General features: G+C 39.2%; 1 protein-coding gene and 2 pseudogenes across 1 annotated transcript in view; 2 read left to right on the top strand and 1 right to left on the bottom strand.

Annotated features, from left to right (window-relative positions):
- LOC109260803 (ankyrin repeat domain-containing protein 26-like) overlaps window positions 1-21,042 on the bottom strand; it is a 135,766-nt gene that overhangs the window by 41,313 nt on the left and 73,411 nt on the right. The window contains 2 exon segments of the mRNA XM_053901553.1: window positions 18,262-18,397; window positions 18,976-19,009. Coding sequence (XP_053757528.1) covers window positions 18,262-18,397; window positions 18,976-19,009 — 170 coding nt within the window.
- LOC128778246 (dnaJ homolog subfamily C member 10-like) lies at window positions 3,314-6,186 on the top strand (annotated as a pseudogene).
- LOC109260802 (40S ribosomal protein S15a-like) lies at window positions 16,768-17,149 on the top strand (annotated as a pseudogene).

The raw sequence follows: 21,042 nt of genomic DNA on the forward strand, positions 1-21,042 counted from the left end.
CAAGGGAAAAAAATCTGAAAAGAGTAGAGGAAACACTGCCTGGTGCTCCCACAGCACGAGGGACGGTATCTATTCACATTAGCTAAGATAGAAAAACTCATAATTTGCCTTAGGCTGATCACCACTCTGGATTCATCCAATAATTCGTAAGAGCAAGACTAAAGGATCCAACTGTTTGTAAGTAACTTAACTATATCTCCAAACAAAGCATGAAAAGATAACTAGAGGCATGGAAGCTATTGTTTTAAAAACCAAATAGCACTTACAGAGATGTAAATTATGTTAGCCATGAACAATACGATGGGTAGGAATAAACACATATTAGACCTCACAAAACAAAAGACTGAAGTTTAACATAGGAAACCTGGGAGAAAACTTCAACTGGGAAATATACAATTGCCCAAAGAGGCAGGGAAAGGGACAGGAAAAAAAAATGGCCCAAATCTTCCTAAACCTCATGAAAACTATAATCCCACTGACCCAGGAAGGATATATCTAGGAAAGAAGAAATGGAAGTCAACTCTTGTGATTTGCCTAAACTCTATATGATGTGGTACAACATTACTGGAAGGGAGACTGTGATGCTGAAGCCATAGACTATAAACCCTAAACCAACCACTAAAGCAGCAAAACTGAAAAGTTCTAGCTAGGAAGCCTAGATAAATAAATGAATAAATGAATACATGAATAAATAAATAAATGGATAAAACTGAATCATAAAAATTACTCGATTAAAAGAAAGCAGAAAAAGAACAGAACGGGAACAAGGAGCAGATAGGACAAATGCAAATCAAACAGCATGATGACATATTCAAATCAACTATCTCAAAAATCACAGTAAATGGCCCTTTGTAGCAACGTGGATGGAACTGGAGAGTGTGATGCTAAGTGAAATAAGCCATACAGAGAAAGACAGATACCATATGTTTTCAGTCTTATGTGGATCCTGAGAAACTTAACAGAAACCCATGGGGGAGGGGAAAGAAAAAAGAAAAAAAGAGGTTAGAGTGGGAGAGAGCCAAAGCATAAGAGACTCTTAAAAACTGAGAACAAACTGAGGGTTGATGGGGGGTGGGAGGGAGGGGAGGGTGGGTGATGGGTATTGAGGAGGGCACCTTTTGGGATGAGCACTGGGTGTTGTATGGAAACCAATTTGACAATAAATTTCATATATTGAAAAAAAAATCACAGTAAATGAAAACGGTCTAAAAGCCTCAACTAAAACGCAGACTGTCAGAATGGATAAAAAAGGAAGACTCAACTATATGCCACCTATACAAAATGCACTTTAAATGACAAGACAGAAATTTGTTCGAAAGACAGAAATATGATATACCACACTAACACTTGACCAAAGAAGGCTGAGCTAGAGTGGCTATATGAATAGCAGACAAAACAGTTTCAAGCAAAAAAAATTATTACCAGCAATAAACAACAGGTCATTGTATAATCATAAAAGGGTCAATTAAGAGCAATCTTAAATGTTCATGTATCTGTTAATAGCTTCAAAGTACATGAAGCAAAAATTGATAGAACTGAAAAGAGAAATAGGCAAATTCACAATTATAGTCTGATATTTCAATAGGCTCAACATCAGCCAGGGCATAGTAGACTTGGCCGCCACTATTCTTCTCAAGGATCTATGGAACACTTACCAAAAAAGACTATGTTCTGGGTCAAAAATAAACCTTAAATTTTTTTTTAACGTTTATTTATTTTTGAGACAGAGAGAAACACAGCATGAATGGGGGAGGGGCAGAGAGAGAGGGAGACACAGAATCGGAAGCAAGCTCCAGGCTCTGAGCCATCAGCCCAGAGCCCGACGCGGGGCTCGAACTCACGGACCACGAGATCGTGACCTGAGCTGAAGTTGGACGCTCAACCGACTGAGCCACCCAGGCGCCCCAAATAAATCTTAATAAAAGGAAGAAGTCAAGAGGCCTGAAGTCATAATAGTGTGTTCCCTGACCACTAAGCAATCAAATCAGAAATCAAGCACAAAAATATCTCTGGAAAATACTCAACTATTTGTGAACTACAGAACACATCGAAATATCCCCTGGGTCAAAGAAGTAATGAAAAAAGAAAAAAAAAATTAGAGAGGATTCTGAACTGAATGAAAATGAAAACATAGTAGAATTTGTAGAGTCCTGCTTTAGTAGCACTCACATGAAGACTTATAGCACTGAATGTATACATTAAAAAAGAAGAGGGAAGTGCGGTGCTCCTTGCTGCCTTTGTGGCTCCTCGCCCGGCTTCCCAAGGCATCCTGCCCTGCCCCGCCCCACCCTGGCAGTGGCTGGAGAGCAGGTGCTTTGTTCACACGCCCACAGCAGGACTTGGGTGGGTGGGGGCGGGGTCTGCTACCTGCCAGGATTTGAAGGCGGGGGAGTAGCTGTAGGAGGCGACCCCACTAGACTGAGGTGGGAATGGGCCGGGCCCCAGGCTCTGCTGGAGCGGGAGGCTGCGGCGGTGGCAGAGGCATGGCCCTTCTGAAAGGGAGAGCCCAATGCCTGTGCACCTGTCTCCCCTCCCTTCCTCTCCGCCCCTGCCATGGGTTTTGTGTTCTACCTCCCCATCTTTTCCTCACCACCTACATCATCACTCTTCTTCCAACTTCGCTTCCCACCTTCTTGCGACCCTTTCTCTCACTTAAGCCTCAGTTACTCAGGTTCTTTTCACCCTAGTCTTGCCGGAGACTTCATATGCCAGCAGTCTCTTTCATGGGATGTCCCCATCCTTCCCCTCTCCCCACATCCTATTCTGGGTTGATGGCAGCCAGAAATCCTTCCTATTGCATTTACCGGCAGTTTCTACCTGGCCCTGAAGCGTGGCGCAGATCAAGTCCACCACACCCATGCTGAGAACGACCCCTAGGAGAACCACTTGTCCCATGGTGGTATTGGACAATATGTTCTCAATTTTCCTCTGGTTGCTTATTTTAGTCTGAATATTTGTTACCTCCACCTCTATACTTTACAAACGTATGTTTTGGTTGCATGACAAGGAGTTAGAAATGAGCCAGAGACCATTCGCAGGTAAGGAGAAGATTTAGACATTTAGGATTAAAGGAAGAAAGGAGAAACAGAATGTTAAGAAGGTTAGATTCCTGAAAGTATTTTGATATCTTTTGTGATCTGAGGAAGTGGAGATTACTGAGCCTACACAGATTGACATTTTGGGAAAATTTCACGATGCTTGATTCGCTCTTGGGGTAACGTGAACACAAGTTCTCAAACCTGCATATTCTCTCAGTTGGAACCAGCTGTATATCTGAATGTTCACTTTCATCAGAACATGTATCAGAGAAAGAATGGGAGTCTGCTTCAACGAAAATGACTACGTCCGGGACCTGAAAAGGGTCATTCTGTTTCCTAATAGTGTATATGGCCATTTTAGTGGGCACAGATCAGGATTTTTACAGTTTACTTGGAGTATCCAGGACCGCAAACAGTAGAGAGATAAGGCAAGCTTTCACGAAGTTGGCATTGAAGTTACATCATGATAAAAAACAAAAAACAAAAACGAATAACCCGGGGCGCCTGGGTGGCTCAGTCAGTTGAGCGTCCAACTTCCGCTCGCTCGGGTCATGATCTCACAGGTCGTGTGTTAGAGCCCCACGTCGGGCTCTGTGCTGATGGCTCGGAGCCAGGGGCCTGCTTTGGATTCTGTGTCTCCCACTCTCTCTGCCCCAAGCCACTTGCATTCCGTCTCTGTCTCTCCCAATAGTAAATAAACACTAAATAAATAAATAAATAAATAACCAACCAACCAACCAACCAACCTACCAACCAAATGAATAATCCTAACGTACAGAGTGATTTTCAAAAATAAATAGAGCATATGAAGTACTCAAAGATGAAGATCTGTGGGAAAAGTATGACAAATACGGAGAAAAGGGACTTGCAGATGATCCAGAAGGTGGCCCGTATGAAAGCTGGGATTATGATCGTTATGATTTTGGTATTTATGATGATGATCTTGAAAGCATGACATTGACTAGAAGAGAATTGGATGCTGCTGTTCATTCTGGAGAACTGTGGTTTGTGAACTTTTACTCCCCAGGATGTTCACACCGCCATGAATTAGCTCCCACATGGAGAGACTGTGCTAAAGAAGTAGATGGATTACTTCAAATTGGTGCTGTTAACTGTGGTGATGATAGAATGTTTTGCTGAATGAAAGGAGTCAATGGATCTCCCAGCCTCTTCCTTTTTAGGTCTGGAACGGCCACAGTGAAATATCACGGGGACAGATCAAAGGAAAGTTTGGTGACTTTCGCCATGCAGCGCGTTAGAAACACAGTGATGGAATTATGGACAGGAAATTGTGTTCACTCCATAGAAACTGCTTTTGCTGCTGGTATTGGCCAGCTGATCACTTTTTGTTGCAAAGGAGGAGATTGTTTAACTTCATAGACACGACTCAGGCTCAGGGGCATGTTGGATGGTCTTGTTAATGTAGGATGGATGGACTGTGCCACCCAGGACAAACTTTGTAAAAGTCTGGATATTATGACAAGTACTACTGCCTATTTTCCTCTGGTGCCACATTAAATAACAGAGAGAAAAGCAGTGTTTTGTTCCTTAATTCATTGGATGCTCGAGAAATATATTTGGAAATCATGCATAGTCTTCCAGATTTTGAGCTACTTTTGGCAAATACACTAACGGATCGATTGGTGCATCATCAGTGGCTCTTATCGTTTAGTTTCGGAAAACATGAAAATCCAAATGATCCTGAGTTGAGGGAACTAAAAACTCTACTCAAAAGTGATCATATTCAAGTTGGCAAGGCTGACTGTCCCTCTGCGCCAGACATCTGTAGTAATCTCTCTGTATTTCAGCCATGTCTAGCAGTATTTAAAGGACAAGGAACCAGGGGTGCCTGGGTGGCTCAGTCGGTTGGGAGCCGACTTCGGCTCAGGTCACGATCTCGCGGTCTGTGAGTTCGAGCCCCGCATCGGGCCCCTGTGCTGACAGCTTGGAGCCTGGAGCCTGTTTCGGATTCTGTGTCTCCCTCTCTCTGACCCTCCCCCATTCATGCTCTGTCTCTCTCTGTCTCAAAAATAAATAAACGTTAAAAAAAATTAAAGGACAAGGAACCAAAGAATATGAAATTCATCACGGAAAGAAGATTCTATATGATATACTAGCCTTTGCCAAAGAAAGTGGTAATTCTCATGTTGCCACACTTGGACCTCAAAATGTTCCTGCCGATGACAGGAACCGTGGCTTGTTGATTTGTTTGTGCCATGGTGTCCACCATGTCAAGCTTTATTGCCAGAGATACAAAAAGCATCAAAGCATCTGCGTGGTCAGCTTTAGTTTGGTACACTAGATGGTACGGTTCACGAGGGACCCTGTAACACGTGTAACATTCAGGCGGATCCAACAACAGTGGTATTCAACCAATCCGAGGTTCATGAATAAGAAGGACATCACTCTGTTGAACAACAGATCTTGGAATTCATAGAGGATCCTAGGAACCTTCAGTGACCTCCCTGACACCCACCACTTTCAATGAACTAGCTAAACAAAGAAACCATGATGAAGTCTGGATGGTTGACTTCTACTCCCATGGTGTCATCCATGTCAAGTCCTAATGCCAGAATCAAAAAGAATGGCCCGGACACTAACTGGAGAGTTACTGTGGGCAGTATAGACTGCCAACAGTATCATTCTTTTTGTGCCCAAGAAAATGTTCAGAGATACCCTGAGATAAGATTCCCCTCCCCCAAAACCAAATAAAGCTTTTCAGTATCACAGTTACAATGGCTAGAAGAGAGATTTGGGGTACGGCATTTCTACCTCAAGCATCCACAAATCTAATGACTCAGCTTTCGATGAAAAAGTTATACAAGGGAAAAATCACCGGGTGATTGAATTCTATGCTCCTTGGTGTGGACCTTGCCAAAATTTTGCTCCAGAGTTTAAGCTCTTGGCTAAGATGATGAAAGGAAAAGTGAAAGCTGGAAAAATAGACTGTCAGGCTTAGGCTCAAACATGCCAGAAAGCTGGCATCAGAGCCTATCCGACTGTTAAATGTTATCCCTATGAAAAAGCAAAGAGAAACATTTGGGGAGAGCAAATAGATGCCAGAGATGCCAAAGCAATTGCTGCCTTACTAAATGAAAAATTGAAAAATCTCCACACTCATGGAGAGAGAGATAAGGATGAAGTTTAATGATGTGAAGATGAAGAAAAAAGAGAAAAGGAATTCTAACCCATGACATCAGAGGATCATCTTTGTAGGATGTTGCTACATTCTGGGTCAGAATAAAGGAACATTATCTCAGAATTGTAATTGCACCGTCTGAATTCTGTACAACATTGGTATAAATGAGGGTCTGCAAGCTTTTTCTGTAAAAGGCCAAACTGTAAATATTTTAACCTTTGTAGACCATGTACTTTTGTCACATAGTACTTTGTTTTTGCTTTGTTTACAACCCTTTAAAAAATCTAAAACTTTTCTTACCTCAGGGCCATACACAAACAAGCCCAGCCACATTCAGTCCACGGGCCATAGATTGCTGACCCCTGGAAATGATACTAAAACTGCCTGGCTCAACCAGGAGCCTGCACTGTCAAGTACATACATGTCTAGGGTCTATTCCTTAAAGTTTTGTGGCTGGCCTGAAAGGAAATAATTTGGTATTTATTTACCTGTCTTAAAAATTGTGTGAAATGGATTGTGGCCATAGTGCAATTAAACACACACACACACACGTGTAATTAAACACACACACACACGTGTAATTAAACACACACACACACACACACAGACGCAATGTGGCAATCAGATAGCCTATTTTCATGGTGTATTATAGTAAAGAGATTTTCTTCTTTTTTCTTTATAGGTTGAAGAACTTATTTTAATTTTTCACAATTGAGAAAAATTTTGGTAAAATATTGCCAATAGATTTCTACAGTATCAAGAAGAAGAAGAAGAAGAAGAAGAAGAAGAAGAAGAAGAAGAAGAAGAAGAAGAGGAGGAAGGAGGAAGGAGGAGGAAAAGGAGGGAAGGACGAGAAGGAGAGGGAGAGGGAGAGGGAGAAGGAGAAGGAGAAGAAGAAGAAGGAGAAGAAGAAGAAGAAGAAGAAGAAGAAGAAGAAGAAGAAGAAGAAGAAGAAGAAGAACGAGGAGGGGAAGGAGGGGGAGCAGAAGAGGAGGAGGAGGAGGAGGAGGAGGAGGAGGAGGAGGAGGAGGAAAGAGGAGGCAAAGAAGACAGAGGAGGAGGAGGAAGGAGGAAGAGGAGGGGAGGAGGACAGGGAGATGGAGAGGAAAAGGGAGAAGAAGAAGAAGAAGAAGAAGAAGAAGAAGAAGAAGAACAACAACAACAACAACAACAACAACAACAACAACAAGGAGAACGAGGGGGGAAGGAGGAGGAGCAGAAGAAGAGGTGGAGGAGGAGGAAGAGGAGGAAAGAGGAGGCGGAAGATGACAGAGGAGGAAGAGGAAGGAGTAAGAGGTGGGAAGGAGGACAGGGAGATGGAGAGTGAAAGGGAGAAGAAGAAGAAGATGAAGAAGAAGAGGAAGGAGAAGGAGAAGAAGAGAAGAGGAGGAGGAGGAGGAAAGAGGAAGGGGAAGTGGAGAGAAGGAGGAGAGGGAGAGGGAGACAGAGGGGGAAAGGGAGAAGAAGAAGAAGAAGAAGAAGAAGAAGAAGAAGAAGAAGAAGAAGGAGGAGAGGAGGAGGAGGGAGGAGAAGGAAGAAGGAGAGGAGGAAGAAGGAGAGGAAAAAGAAGAAGAGGAAGAAGAGGATGAGGAAGAAGAAAGGTCTGAAATCTATGACATTGGGTTCCACCTTTTGAAACTAGAAAACGAAAACAAATTAAACCCAAACCAAACAGAAGAAAGGAACTAATAAAGACAAAAATCACATGAAAAAAAGCAGAAAAATGATAGAGAATAATCAATGAAACCAAATGCTTTCAGGAGGTGAAAAAAAGGATCAATTTCTACCAAGACTGATCCCAAAATGACGAGAAACAAGGGAAGTATTAACAATATATCAGAAATTAGTAATGTAACTAACATTACTGGAGATTCACAGATACTAAAAAAATAACAAAGTAATATTATCAACTTTATATAATTAATTTGACAACTCAGATGCAGTGGGTAAATCCCGTGAAAGACAGAAATTATCAAAGCTCAATCAAGAGTGAAGAGTGCCTGGCTGGCTCAGTTGGTAGAGCATGTGACTCTTGATCTCTGGATTGTGAGTTCAAGCCCCATGTTGGGTGTAAAGATTACTGAAATGAAATGAAATGAAATGAAATGAAATGAAATGAAATGAAATGAAATGAAGTGAAATGAAATGAAGTGAAATGAAATGAAGTGAAACGAAATAAAATAAAAAAATAAAATAAAATGAAAAAAAGAACAGATAAACTAACTAACTCTATATGTATAAAAGAAACTAAAGTCTTAGATAAAGATCTTTCCACAGAAATCAATTCCAGAGCCAAGTGGCTACACTAGTAAATTCATCCAACACTTTAGGAAGAAATGTAATCTATTCTACACAAAGTCTCCCCCCAAAATGGAGAGGAGAAATATTTCTCACCTCATTCTATAAGGCTAGCATTACCTGAGACCAAAACTAGACAAAGATACTATAAGAAAGAAAATTCTGTCATAAGCATGGGAGTCCAATTTCTGAAGAAACCATCCACAAATCAAGTCTAACACTACATTAAAGAGGGGGGTGTGTCAACAGAGCAGAGAAGTAGGGGGACCTGAAATGACCACCTCCCTCAAACACAGCAGTGAGGCAAGAAGATGTGGAAATCTAGGAATCCGGGCTACAGAGTGACACAAACATCTCCAGGGGCCCATGGGGACAACTTGCCAGGTCGTGGAGATTTTTTAATCTATTCTTTCTGCACCTCTTCTGTATCTCCTTCTTATTTTCCTTTCTCTCTCTCTCTCTCTCTCTCTCTCTCTCTCTCTCTCTCTCTCTCTCTCTCTCTTCCCTGCCTGGATTAAGTTGCATAGTATCTCTGATTCTCTGCCTGGTCAATTTTTTTGTCTTCTTCGCTTTTCCTTTGCCCCTGTCATTTCCCCCTTTGTATGAGATAAGGCATCTTCCATCACCACCCCCCCCCCAGTGTTTAAATTCTTTTCCAAGGTTACATTATGAACAAATCTAAGCACACCTGCTGGAATGGCCAACCCATCAATATGAGTAGGGAAATAAAGCAACCAGAGTCACAAAAACAGAGAGCATGAAACACACTCCAAAGATACCTGTTGAAGGGCCAGGCCCTGGATAGTATATGACCCCTTTTTAAAATAGTAGTGCTCACAGGTGCAGGACACATGACAACTAGGAAAACACATAAAGTACCGAACACTGAGGAAATGGAAGAATTCTCCTCAAAAGAAACTCCAGGAAGAAATGAGAGCTAGAGAATTGCTCAAAACAGATATAAACAATATATCAGTTCAAGAAGTTAGAACAATAGTTGTAAGATTAACAGCTGAGCTTACAAAAAAGCATAGAAGACAGCAGAGAATCTATTGCTGCAGGGATCAAGGAACTAAGAAATAGTCACAGCAATTAAGAAATACTGTAAATAAGATGCAAAATAAACTAGATGCAGTGACAGCAAAGATGGAGGAAACAGAGGGGAGAATAAGTGACATAGAAGATGAAAGTATGGAAAATGACGAAGACAAGAAAAGGGGTGATAAGAAAATATTAGACCATGAGGGGAGTATTAGAAAACTAAGTGATTCAATGAAATGTTATAATATCCGGATCATAAGAGTTCCAGCGTAAGAGAGAGAGAGAGAGAAAAGGGCAGATGGTTTACTTGAACAAATTATAGGTGAGAACTTCCCTAATCTGGAGAAGGAAGCAGACATCCAAATCCAGAAGGCACAGACAACTCTCTTCAGATTCAACAAGAATAGGTCTTCTCCACAGCATATCATAGTGAAACTGGCAAGTTACAAAGAGAAAAGAGAATTCTGAAAGCAGCAAGGGACAAACGGGCCTTAACCTACAAGGGTAGACACATAATGGGTAGTGGCAGACCTGCCCGCTGAAACTTGGCAGGCCAGGAGGCGATGGTAGGAAAAAGTCCATGTGCTGAATAGGAAAAGATGCAGCTAAGAATCCTTTCTCCAGCAAGGATGTCATTCAGAATAGAAGGAGAGATAGGCTTTCCCAGAAAACCAAAAACTACAAGAGCTCATGACCACTAAACCAGCCCTGCAGGAGATCCTAAGGAGACTCTGTGAGTGGAATGTTGTCAAGGCTACAAAGGACCAGAAACATCACCACAAGCATGAAAGCTCCAGACAACACAATGACATGAAATCCATATCTTTAAATAATCACTCTGAATGTGAAGGGACTAAATGCCCTTATCAAAACACATAGGGTATCTGAATGGGTTAAAAAACAAAGAAAATCCATCTATATGCTGTCTACAAGAGACTTATTTGAGACAGGAGGACACCATTAGATTGAAGGTTAGGGGATAGAGTACCATGTATTATGCTACTGGAAGTCAAAAGAAAGCTGGGGTAGCCATACTTAGGTCAGACAAATGAGATTTTAAACCAAAGACTCTAACAAGAGATGGCGAAGGGGATTATATCATAATTAAGGGATCTATCCATCAAGAAGAGCTAACAATTGTAAATGTTGGTGCCCCCAACTTGAGAGCCCCCAAATACATACATTGATTAATCACAAACCGAAGCAATCTTATTGATAATCATATGGAAATTGTAGGTGACTTAAATACTCCCTAACAACAATGGACAGATCACCTAGGCACAAAATCGGTAAAGAAACAAAGGCCCTGAATGATACGCTGGACCAGATGTATTTGACAGATCTATTCAGAACTTTTCATCCAACAGCAGCAGAATACACATTCTTCTCGAGTGCACGTGGAACCTTCTCCAAAACAGATCACACAGTGGGTCACAAAACAGCCCTCCATAAATATAAAAGAACTGAGATCACACCATGCGTATTTTCAGACCACAACACTATGAAACTTGAAATCAAACAAAAGAAAAAGTTTGGGAAGCCTCTAAATGCATGGAGGTTGAAGAACATCCTACTGGAGAAAGAATGGGTCAACCAGACGATGACAGGCAAAATTAAAAAATATATATACGGGCAAATGAAAATGAAAACATGACAGTCCAACCCCTTTGGGATGCAGCAAAGGCAGCCCTAAAAGGAAAACACATCGCCATCCAGGCCTTTCTCAAGAAATAAGAACAATCCGAAATACAAAATCGAACCTCACACCTAAAGAAACTAGAAGAAGAATAGCAAAGAAACCCTACAACCATTAGAAGAAATAATAAAGATTAGAGCAGATACAAACACTATAGAATCCAAAAGAAAAACCTGTAAAAACAAAAACAAAAAAAAAATAGTAGAACAGATCAATGAATCTAAGACCTGTTTTTTTTTAAAGAATAAATAAACTTGATAGACCCCTAGCCAGCTTTCTCAAAAAGAAAAGAGAATCCAAATAGATAAAATCACGAATGAAAAAGGAGAGGTCACAATGAACACACAGAAATACAACTATTAGAGAATACTACGAAAATGTATATGCCAACAAACTGGACAACCTGGAAGAAATGGACACATACCTAGACAACCACACATTACCCAAACTCAAATGGGAAGAAATAGAAAATTTGAACAGACCCATAACCAGCAAAGAAATTCAATCAGTTGTCAAAAATCTCCCAACAAATAGGAGTCCTGGACCAGAAGTCTTCCCAGGGGAATTCTACAAGACATTTAAAGCAGAGTTAATACCGATTCTTTTCCAGCTGTTGAACAAAGAAATGGAAGAAAAGCTTCCGGACTCTTTCTATGAAGCTAGCATTACCTTGATTCCCAACACAGATAGAGACCCCACTAAAAAGGAGAGTGACAGGCCAATATTCCTGATGAACATGGATGCCAAATTCTTAACAAGATACTAGCAAATCCAATTCGGCAGTATATGAAAGAATTCTTCACCATGATCAAGTGGGATTCATTCCTGGGCTACAGGGCTGGTTCAATATTCGCAAATCAATCAAAATGATACATCACCTTAATAGAAGAAAGGATACGATCATTCATATGATCCTGTCAATAAATACAGAAAAACATTTGACCGAATACAGGATCCTTTGTTAATAAGAAACCCTCAAGAAAGTTGGGATACAAGGAACATACCTTAACATCATAAAAGCCATATATGAGAAGCCTGCTGCGAATATCCTCAATGGGGAGAAACAGAGAACTTCCCCCCTACCCTGCCCGCCGAAGATAAGGAACACAAAAGGGACGTCCACTCTCACCAGTGTTGTTGAACATAGTGTTGGAAGGCCTAGCCTCAGCAATCATACAACAAAATGAAATAAAACACATCCAAATTGGCAAAGAAGAAGTTAAACTTTCACTTTTCGCAGATGGCATGATACTCTACATGGAAAACCTAAAAGACTCCACCAAAAAGCTGCTCCAACTGATACATGAATTCAGCAAAGTCACAGGATACAAAATCAACACACAGAAATCGATTGCACTTCTATGTACCAATAATGAAGCCACAGAAAGAGAAATCAAGAAACTGAGCTCATTTACAATTACACCAAGAACCATAAGATACCTAGGAACCAACCTAACCAAAGCTATAAGAGATTTGTATCCTGAAAACTATAGAAAACATATCAAAGAAATTAAAGAAGACACAAAGAAATGGAAAAACATTCTATGCTCATGGACTGGAAGAAGAAATATTGTAAATATGTCGATAACGACCCAAAGCAATCTACACATTCAGTGCAATCCCAATCAACGTTGCACCGGCATTCTTCTCAGAGCTAGAACAAACAATCCTACAATTTGTATGGAACCACAAAAGATCCCAGATAGCCAAAGTAATGTTGAAAAAGAAAACCAAAGCTGGAGGCATCACAATCCCAGACGTTAGCCTCTACTACAAAGCTGCGATCATCAAGGGAGTATACTATCGGCACAAAAAGAGACACAAAGGCGAATGGCATAGAATAGAGAATCCAGAAATGGACCCACAAATGTATGGCCAACTAAACCTTGGCAAAGCAGAAAAGAGTATCCAATGGAAAAAAGATAGGCTCTTTAGCAAATGGTGCTGGGAGTGCTGGACAGCAACATGCGGAAGAATGAAACAGGACCAGTTTCTTACACCGTGCATAAACTCAAAATGGATGAAAGACCTCAATGTGAGAGAGGAAACCATCAAAACCCTGGAGGAGAACACAGGCCACAACCTCTTTGACCTTGGCTACAGCAACTTCTTCTCAACACATCTCTGAAGGCAAGGGACATAAAAGCAAAACTGGACCCTTGGGACCTCATCAAGGTAGAAACCTTCTGCACTTCAAAGGAAACAATCCACAAAATTAAAAGGCACCAACGGAATGGGAGAAGATATCTGCACATGACATATCAGAGAAAGGATTAGTACCCATACTCTAGAAAGAATTGGCCAAACTCAACACCCGAAAAACAAATAATCCAGGGAAGAAATGGGCAGAAGACATGAATAGACACTTTTCCAAAGAAAACATCCAGATGGCCAACAAGCACATGAAAGGATGTTCAACATCGCTCATCATCAGGGAAATCCAAATCAAAACCACATTGAGATACCACCTCACACTGGTCAGGGTAGATAAAATTAACAACTCAGGAAACAACAGACATTGGTGAGGATGTGCAGAAATGGGAATTCTCTTGCACTGTCTGTGGGAATGCATGGTTGGTGCCGCTGCTCCGGAAAACAGTGTGGAGGTTCCTCAAAAAATTAAAAATAGAATTACTTTACAACCCAGCAATTGCACTACTAGGCATATATCCGAGGGATACAGGAGTGCTGATTCATAGGGGCACGTGTGCCCCAACGTTTATACTATCAACAATCACCAAATTATGGAAAGAACCCAAATGTCCATCAACTGATGAATGGGTAAAGAAGATGTGGTTTATATATACAATGGATATTACTTGGCAATGAGAAAGAATGAAATCGTGCCATTTGCAAAAACATGGATGGAACTGGAGGGTACTATGTGAAGTGAAATAAGTCAGTCAGAGAAAAACAGATATCATATGTTTTCACTCATATGTGGATTTTGAGAAACTTAACAGAAGAACATGGGGGAATAGAAGGGGGAAAATAGTTTCAAACAGAGAGGGAGGCAAACCATAAGAAACTCTTAAATACAGAGAACAAACTGAAGGTTCATGGAGGGGTGGGGGAAAGGGGAGAGTAGGTGATGGGCATTGAGGAGGGCACTTGGGATGAGCACTGGGTGTGGTATGTAAGTAATGAATCATGGGAATATACTCCCAAAGCCAAGAGCACGATATATACACTGTATGTTAGCCAACTTGACAATAAATTATATTTAATTAATTAATTAAACTACAGCCATGTGTGTGTGTGTGGGGGGGGGGGAATCTAACAATACACTAAGGGATAATTTGTTGTTACCAAATGGGGTTTATCCCAGAAATGCAGAGTTGGTTTAAGATTCAAAAACCGTATCTATCTCCGTAGATAAAATATGTTCCTTGTCAAAATTCAACATCCATTCCAGATAAAAACTTTCGGCAATCCTGGAATACAAGGGAACTTCAATATGATTTAAAACAAAACAAAACAAAACAAGTCATGATAACTCTACAGCTAACGTTATATATAATGGTGAAAAACTGAATGCATTTCCTATAAGATCAGGAAGAGGACAGGAATGACATTCACTGAATGACTTCTTTTGTTCAGCACTATACTAGCAGTTCTAGCCAATGCAATCAAACAAGATAAAGCAACAAAGGACATCCAGATAGAAAATGAAGTGAAACTGTCTCTATTCGCAATCACATGGTCACAAAATAGAAGTTGGCAAACTCCAGCCTATGGGCCACGTTACTTGTTTTGGTAAATTAAATTTTATCAAAATACAGCCATGTCCATTAATTTATGCAGTTATCTATTGGCTGCTCTTATAGTACAATGGAAAAGCTGATTAGTTGTGACAGAGAATGTATTGGCTACAAGTCTACAGTATTTACCATTGCTAGTAAAATAGTAGTTAAAAATGAATTTTTATGACCTTTGCTTATGTAGAAAATCTGACAGCATTAAGAAAAATGCTACTAGAATTAATAAATGAATTAATCATGGCACATGCATGACTCAGTCGGTTTAGTGTCTGTCTCTTGATTTCAGCTCAGTCTACGATCCCAGAGTCATGGGATGGAGCCTGATGACAGGCTCGCACTGAGCATGGAGACTACTTAAGATTCTCTCTCTCTCTCTCTCTCTCTCTCTCTCTCTCTCTCTCCCTCCCTCCCTCCCTCTCTCTCTCTCTCCCTCTCTCTCTCTCTCTCTGTCTCTTTCTCACTCTCTCTCGATCTCTCTCTCTCTCTGCCCCTCTCCCCTGCTCATGTACTCTCTCTAATATTAAATATATCTATACATATAAATTGATCAAGGTTGGAGGATACAGAATCATTACACAAAAATCAACTATATTTCTACATATTAGCTATAAAGAATCAAAAATTAAAATTTCAGGGTATCTGGGTGGCTCAGTTGGTTAAGCACTGGGCTCAGGCTCAGGTCATGATCTCACCGTTGGTGAGTTCAAGCCCCACGTCGGGCTCTGTACTGATAGCTTGGAGCCTGGAGCCAACTTCAGATTCTGTCTACCTCTCTCTCCGCCCCTCCCCAACTCATGCTCTGTCTCTCTCTCAAGAGTAAACATTTAAAAAAAAATTAAATTTAAGATATATTATTTACAACTGCACTGAAAATAAAAAACAATCACAGCTAATATCATAAAAGACAGAAAGACCTATACATTAAACACTACAAAATATTACTGAGAAAATTTTAAAAGGCCTATATCAAGGGAGAGATATATACTCTGTTCAGGGGTTAAAAGATTCAATATTGTCAAGAAGTCAATTCTCCCCAAATAAATCTGTAGATTCAACATAATCTAAACTTAAATTCCAGAAGACCACCAGAGTTGGTGTTTGTTTGTTTGTTTGTTTGTTTGTTTTTGTTAAGAAACAGACAAACTGATTCTAAAATTCACGTGGAAATGCAAAGGATCCAGAGTAGCGGAAGAACACTGAAAAGAACAGAGCAGGACGACAAACACTACCTGATTTCAAAAATCCTCATAAACTGGCAGTGATTAAAACAGCATACTATTGGTACAAAGATGGACAAAGAGATCAATGAGACAGAATAGAGCCCATACTTAAACCCTCACATATGTGGCCAACTGATTATGACAAAGGAACAATGGCATAAAGCGGAGAAAACACAGCCTTTTCAATAAATGGTGCTGGAACAACTAGATATCCATATGCAAAAGAATGAACTTGTATCCATACTCTGTATCGCAAATAAAAAATAATATAAAATGGGTCATAGATCTAAATGTAAGACCTAAAACTATAAAACTTCTAAAAGAAAGCATGAGATAAAAGCTTTGTGACCTTGTGCTATGCAAATATTTCTTAGATATGAAAACCAAAAGCAACAATCATACAAGAACAAATGAATGTGTAAACTGGACTTCACCAAAAAGAAAAACTGCTCTTCAAAAACACTGTTGAGACAAGGAAAAGTCACAGAGTGGGAGAAGAAAAACCTTGCAAAAAAAAGAGAGGTGAGAAAGGGACTGTATCTAGCTCTTTCCACCATCTTTCTGTGCCACCATCATGATGCATGTGAATGTCGTGGCAGATGCTCCCCAAAGCATAACAATACTGAAAAGAGAAGCAAACTCCAGGTTCTTACTAGGCCATGCTCCAAAGACATTGTCCATTTTCTAACTGTGATGATGAAGCATGGTTACACTGGTGAATTTAAAATCATTGATGATCACAGAGTTGGGAAAATTGTTGTGAAACTCACAGGCAGGTTAAGCAAGCATGGAGTGACTGGCCCCAGAATTGATGGACAATGCAAAGATCTAGAAAAATGGCAGAATAATCTGCTCAGTTTGGTTTCATTATACTGACCACCTCAGCTACAGTCATGGACCATGAAGAAGCAAGATGAAAACACACAGAAGGGGAAATCCTGGGATTCTTTTTCTAGGGATGTAATACATATGTGCAAATAAAATGCCTCAGTGGAAACAACAACAACAACAACAACCATAAAAAAAAGAAAACAAAATAAGAAGGAACTGTGTCTAGATTATACAAAGAATTCTGAAAACTCAACAACTAAGAAAACAAACAAACAAATTTTTAAAACAACCAAAGACTTGGACAATTCAAAGAAGATACACAGATGGCAAACAAGCACATGAAAATATGCTCACCATCATCCGTTATTAGGGAAATGTATATTGAAACCATAATGAGATATATACTAAATATCCATCCGAATGGCTAGGATTTAAAAAGCTGACAATACTAAGTGTTCATGAATATGTATGTAGGAATTGGTGCTGTCACAGACTGCTGGTGGGAATGGAAAACCATACAACTCCTTTAGAAAACAATTTGGCAGCTTCATAATAAGGGAATATAAGGGGACATGAGATTTTTAAGGGTGATGAATATGTTAACTGTCTGGATTATGGTTATCGTTTCATACGTGTAAACATATGTCAAAACTATCAAATGACACACTTCATATATGTGCAGTTTACCTAACTAAAGCTGTTGGAAACAAAAAGCTCTTTCACAGGAAGAACGTCTAAAACATTGGATAAGACACAGATGGAAAGAAGGATGTAAAACCATACAAGATGAAGCCAGAGGACTGTGGCCTTTAACCTAATAGCAATGAGAAGTAATAGCTATGCTTTAAGCAACGGGGTACCATGATGAAAGACACATTTTTTAAAACATATACTAATTATGGTTGCAGTGTAGACCAAGGTCCTGGGAGGTAGAACGGCAGGGAAAACAGTCCTGACGTTATTTCAGTCATCTAGGAGAAAAATAATGACCTGACCTGGGTGAAGGCACAGAAGAGAAGCAGAGTTAACAAACACATTAGATGTGCCATTCCCACTAAGAAAGGTACAGTAGAAATGATGACTCTTTGGCCGAGAGGATACAATAGTGCTCCTTTTATTTTAATATAAAACATATTTCTGAGATGAGCAGCTCTATAATACAGCAGTGCTCTATGGTGCAGTAGTAGGCAAGGTTTGCACATATTACTACAGCAATATACGTAAAAAGGCTTCCTACCTTTACAATCCATGCCAAGTTGTTCAATCAGCAACATGAAATTCTTAGAGTAAGGCAACTCACAATGCTCTGAAGCTGTTTCAGATGACTGAATGAAGTCGACAAGGTCATCCATAGAGGTAATTTGCTTTTTGACCTACCAATGAATAATACCATTTCAAAATGTCCCCCAAATATTTATAAAATATACTAGGTGTAGAGAAGTGATAAATAGCCATCTTTTTATAAAAGCAAAAACAGGGGCACCTGAGTGGCTCAGTCGGTTGAGCATCCGACTCCATTTTGGCTCAGGTCATGACCTCAGGGTTCCTGAGTTTGAGTCCCACGTTGACCTCCACAATGACAGCATGGAGCCTGCTTGGGATTCTCTCTCCCCCTCTCCCTCGGCCCCTCCCCCACTTGTGCGTGCTCTCTCTCAAAATACATTTTAAAAATAAGTGAATGAACATTTAAAAGCGAAACCACAGAGACTTTTTAAAAGAATGGATTTTCATCAAAAAGACACTGTTATCCATAGCTAGTATTTCTAAGTAACTTTTTCACAGCAAATGTCTCTACAACAAAGGAAGATTTTCTATTTTTTCACTACATCTTTCATAAAGTAATTTTTTGCCACTGAACAATATTCCTAACAAATATGTATCAAAAGATATAATAAAATAAAAATAAAATAAATAATAAATAAAATAAAATTACATTGTCTCTTTTGCTTACCTTGTTCTTTTTCTTAGAAATTTTCTTTGCAGGTCTGGAAAAACCCAACAATTCTTTTCAGGCAAATATTAAATACTTAAAATACAAAGCATATCTAAACCTATTGTTTCTGATATAAAATCTCTGCATTTGAAACTAATTTTCTACAAAGGGGATTAAACAACAGAGTAACATTAAACCACATCGAAAACATACTACTGCTAATATTAACAAAGGATTAGGTGTATCCAGTTCTAGTATATGTGCTGCTGAAGCAAGCACAACAAAGTACTAACGTCAGGTAAAAACTAACAAAAGCAAAGGAAAATCCTAATGCTACTTGCATTATTTGATAGGAATGATACCATTGTTTGTGTTGTTGTCATTTTACTAAAAATAAGCTTTTACTGGCACTAAAACCTACTTGGAAAGTGCAAGTTAACTCCCTATATGAAAGAACCCCTTTTTAACAATCATGATATTAACGTGTTGAAGACTCACTATGCAGCTACTCTCTAGGCATTACTATGAGCACTTTACATGTCTTCAAGGTATTTGAAGCCCCACAACAATCCTATGAAGTAGGTTATTATATTAGGTATTTTATACAGGAAGAAAATGAGGCACAGAAAGTCGAAGTGACTTGCCCAAGAAGCCCTCGTCTCTGGCCAAGAACAGACCCCGAATTCAAACCCAGGAATGTGCCTTCAAAGCATGTGTTTTATACTATGTGGTTAAAGTGATGCTCCAGTGTTTCTAACTAATATGACAGCAAATGAATCTATATTATGATTCGATTTCTAGCTATAGTGATACATAACAAATTCTGAATCTTACACATTTTTTAAGAGACTTTATACTTGGCAAGATGGGAAATTTACTTTCAATAAACTAAAGATTTGCTTCTTCTAGAGAAGTTCCTCAACAGGCATTCATTCATTCATTCATTCATTCATTCATTCATTCATTCATTCCACTGTTTATTCCCACATTCAACACATACTTATTGAGCATACAATCTGTGTCAATGGCACTGTTGGTACAGGAAGCATGGTTTTGGTAATCTAGAGCTCTCTAGTCCAAAAGGAATAATCTGTTATGGATTACTAGTTTCTTTTCCAATTGTAAATAAACAAAATCTTCCCCTTTCCCCAGATCCTAAATAATATTAACTTAATAGAACCAGATACTTTAAAGTCCCTAACAAAATCATAGCTATTTGTGATATTATCAAAGGCACTAGATATCTAAAAGCATCAAGGAAGGATTAGTTTTATTCAGAATGGCCTCAGTGTTTGCATACATTTATGATAAGGGTGTGTGTGTGTGTGTGTGTGTGTGTGTATACAAATATATACATATAGAACTTATACACATATACTTATGTATACATATATAAGAAATCATACATATAATTTGTATATTATGCATATACATATACATATATATAATATGTATATTATACATATAATATACATATAATATACATATAATAAATATACATATACATACATATAAGAAATTATACAGCCATATATATATATATATATATATATATATATGGCTGTATAATTGCCATATATACATATATGCATACATACATATATATTTTTAAATCTGCACATTCAATTGTATGAGAATACCCCATTGTGGAACCATTTCAGAATAAACCAACTTCTTGCACAAAATCACATGAATAAGAGTACTAAAGACAATTACTATAATCTTTAAAAGATAATGTAATACAATCAACAAACTTCCTAATGTTTGGAAACGCAAACAAAATTAAATTAACTAACCATGTCTATCTCTATTGATCATTTCCAACAGAATACATACTCTAAAAGCTCCCATCTTAAAATAAAAAGAGAAAGAAAATGCCTTTGCAATTCACATTCTTTTTCAGTTATCATCCATTTCTCTATTACCTTTCCCAATTAAAATGCTCTAAGGAGTTGTTTACACTTACTCATCTTCCATGCTTCCATGGTGACTACTGAAACTGCTCCTTGACAAAGTCACTTACCCTCATCACAACTTTTCAAGCAGTGTGTTTGATATGTTGAGTATTTCTTGCTTTAGCTTGGG

The sequence above is a fragment of the Panthera pardus genome, unplaced genomic scaffold (genome assembly GCF_024362965.1).
Source record: "Panthera pardus isolate Hobbes unplaced genomic scaffold, ASM2436296v1 HiC_scaffold_1, whole genome shotgun sequence".
In the NCBI taxonomy this organism is placed as follows: domain Eukaryota; kingdom Metazoa; phylum Chordata; class Mammalia; order Carnivora; family Felidae; genus Panthera; species Panthera pardus.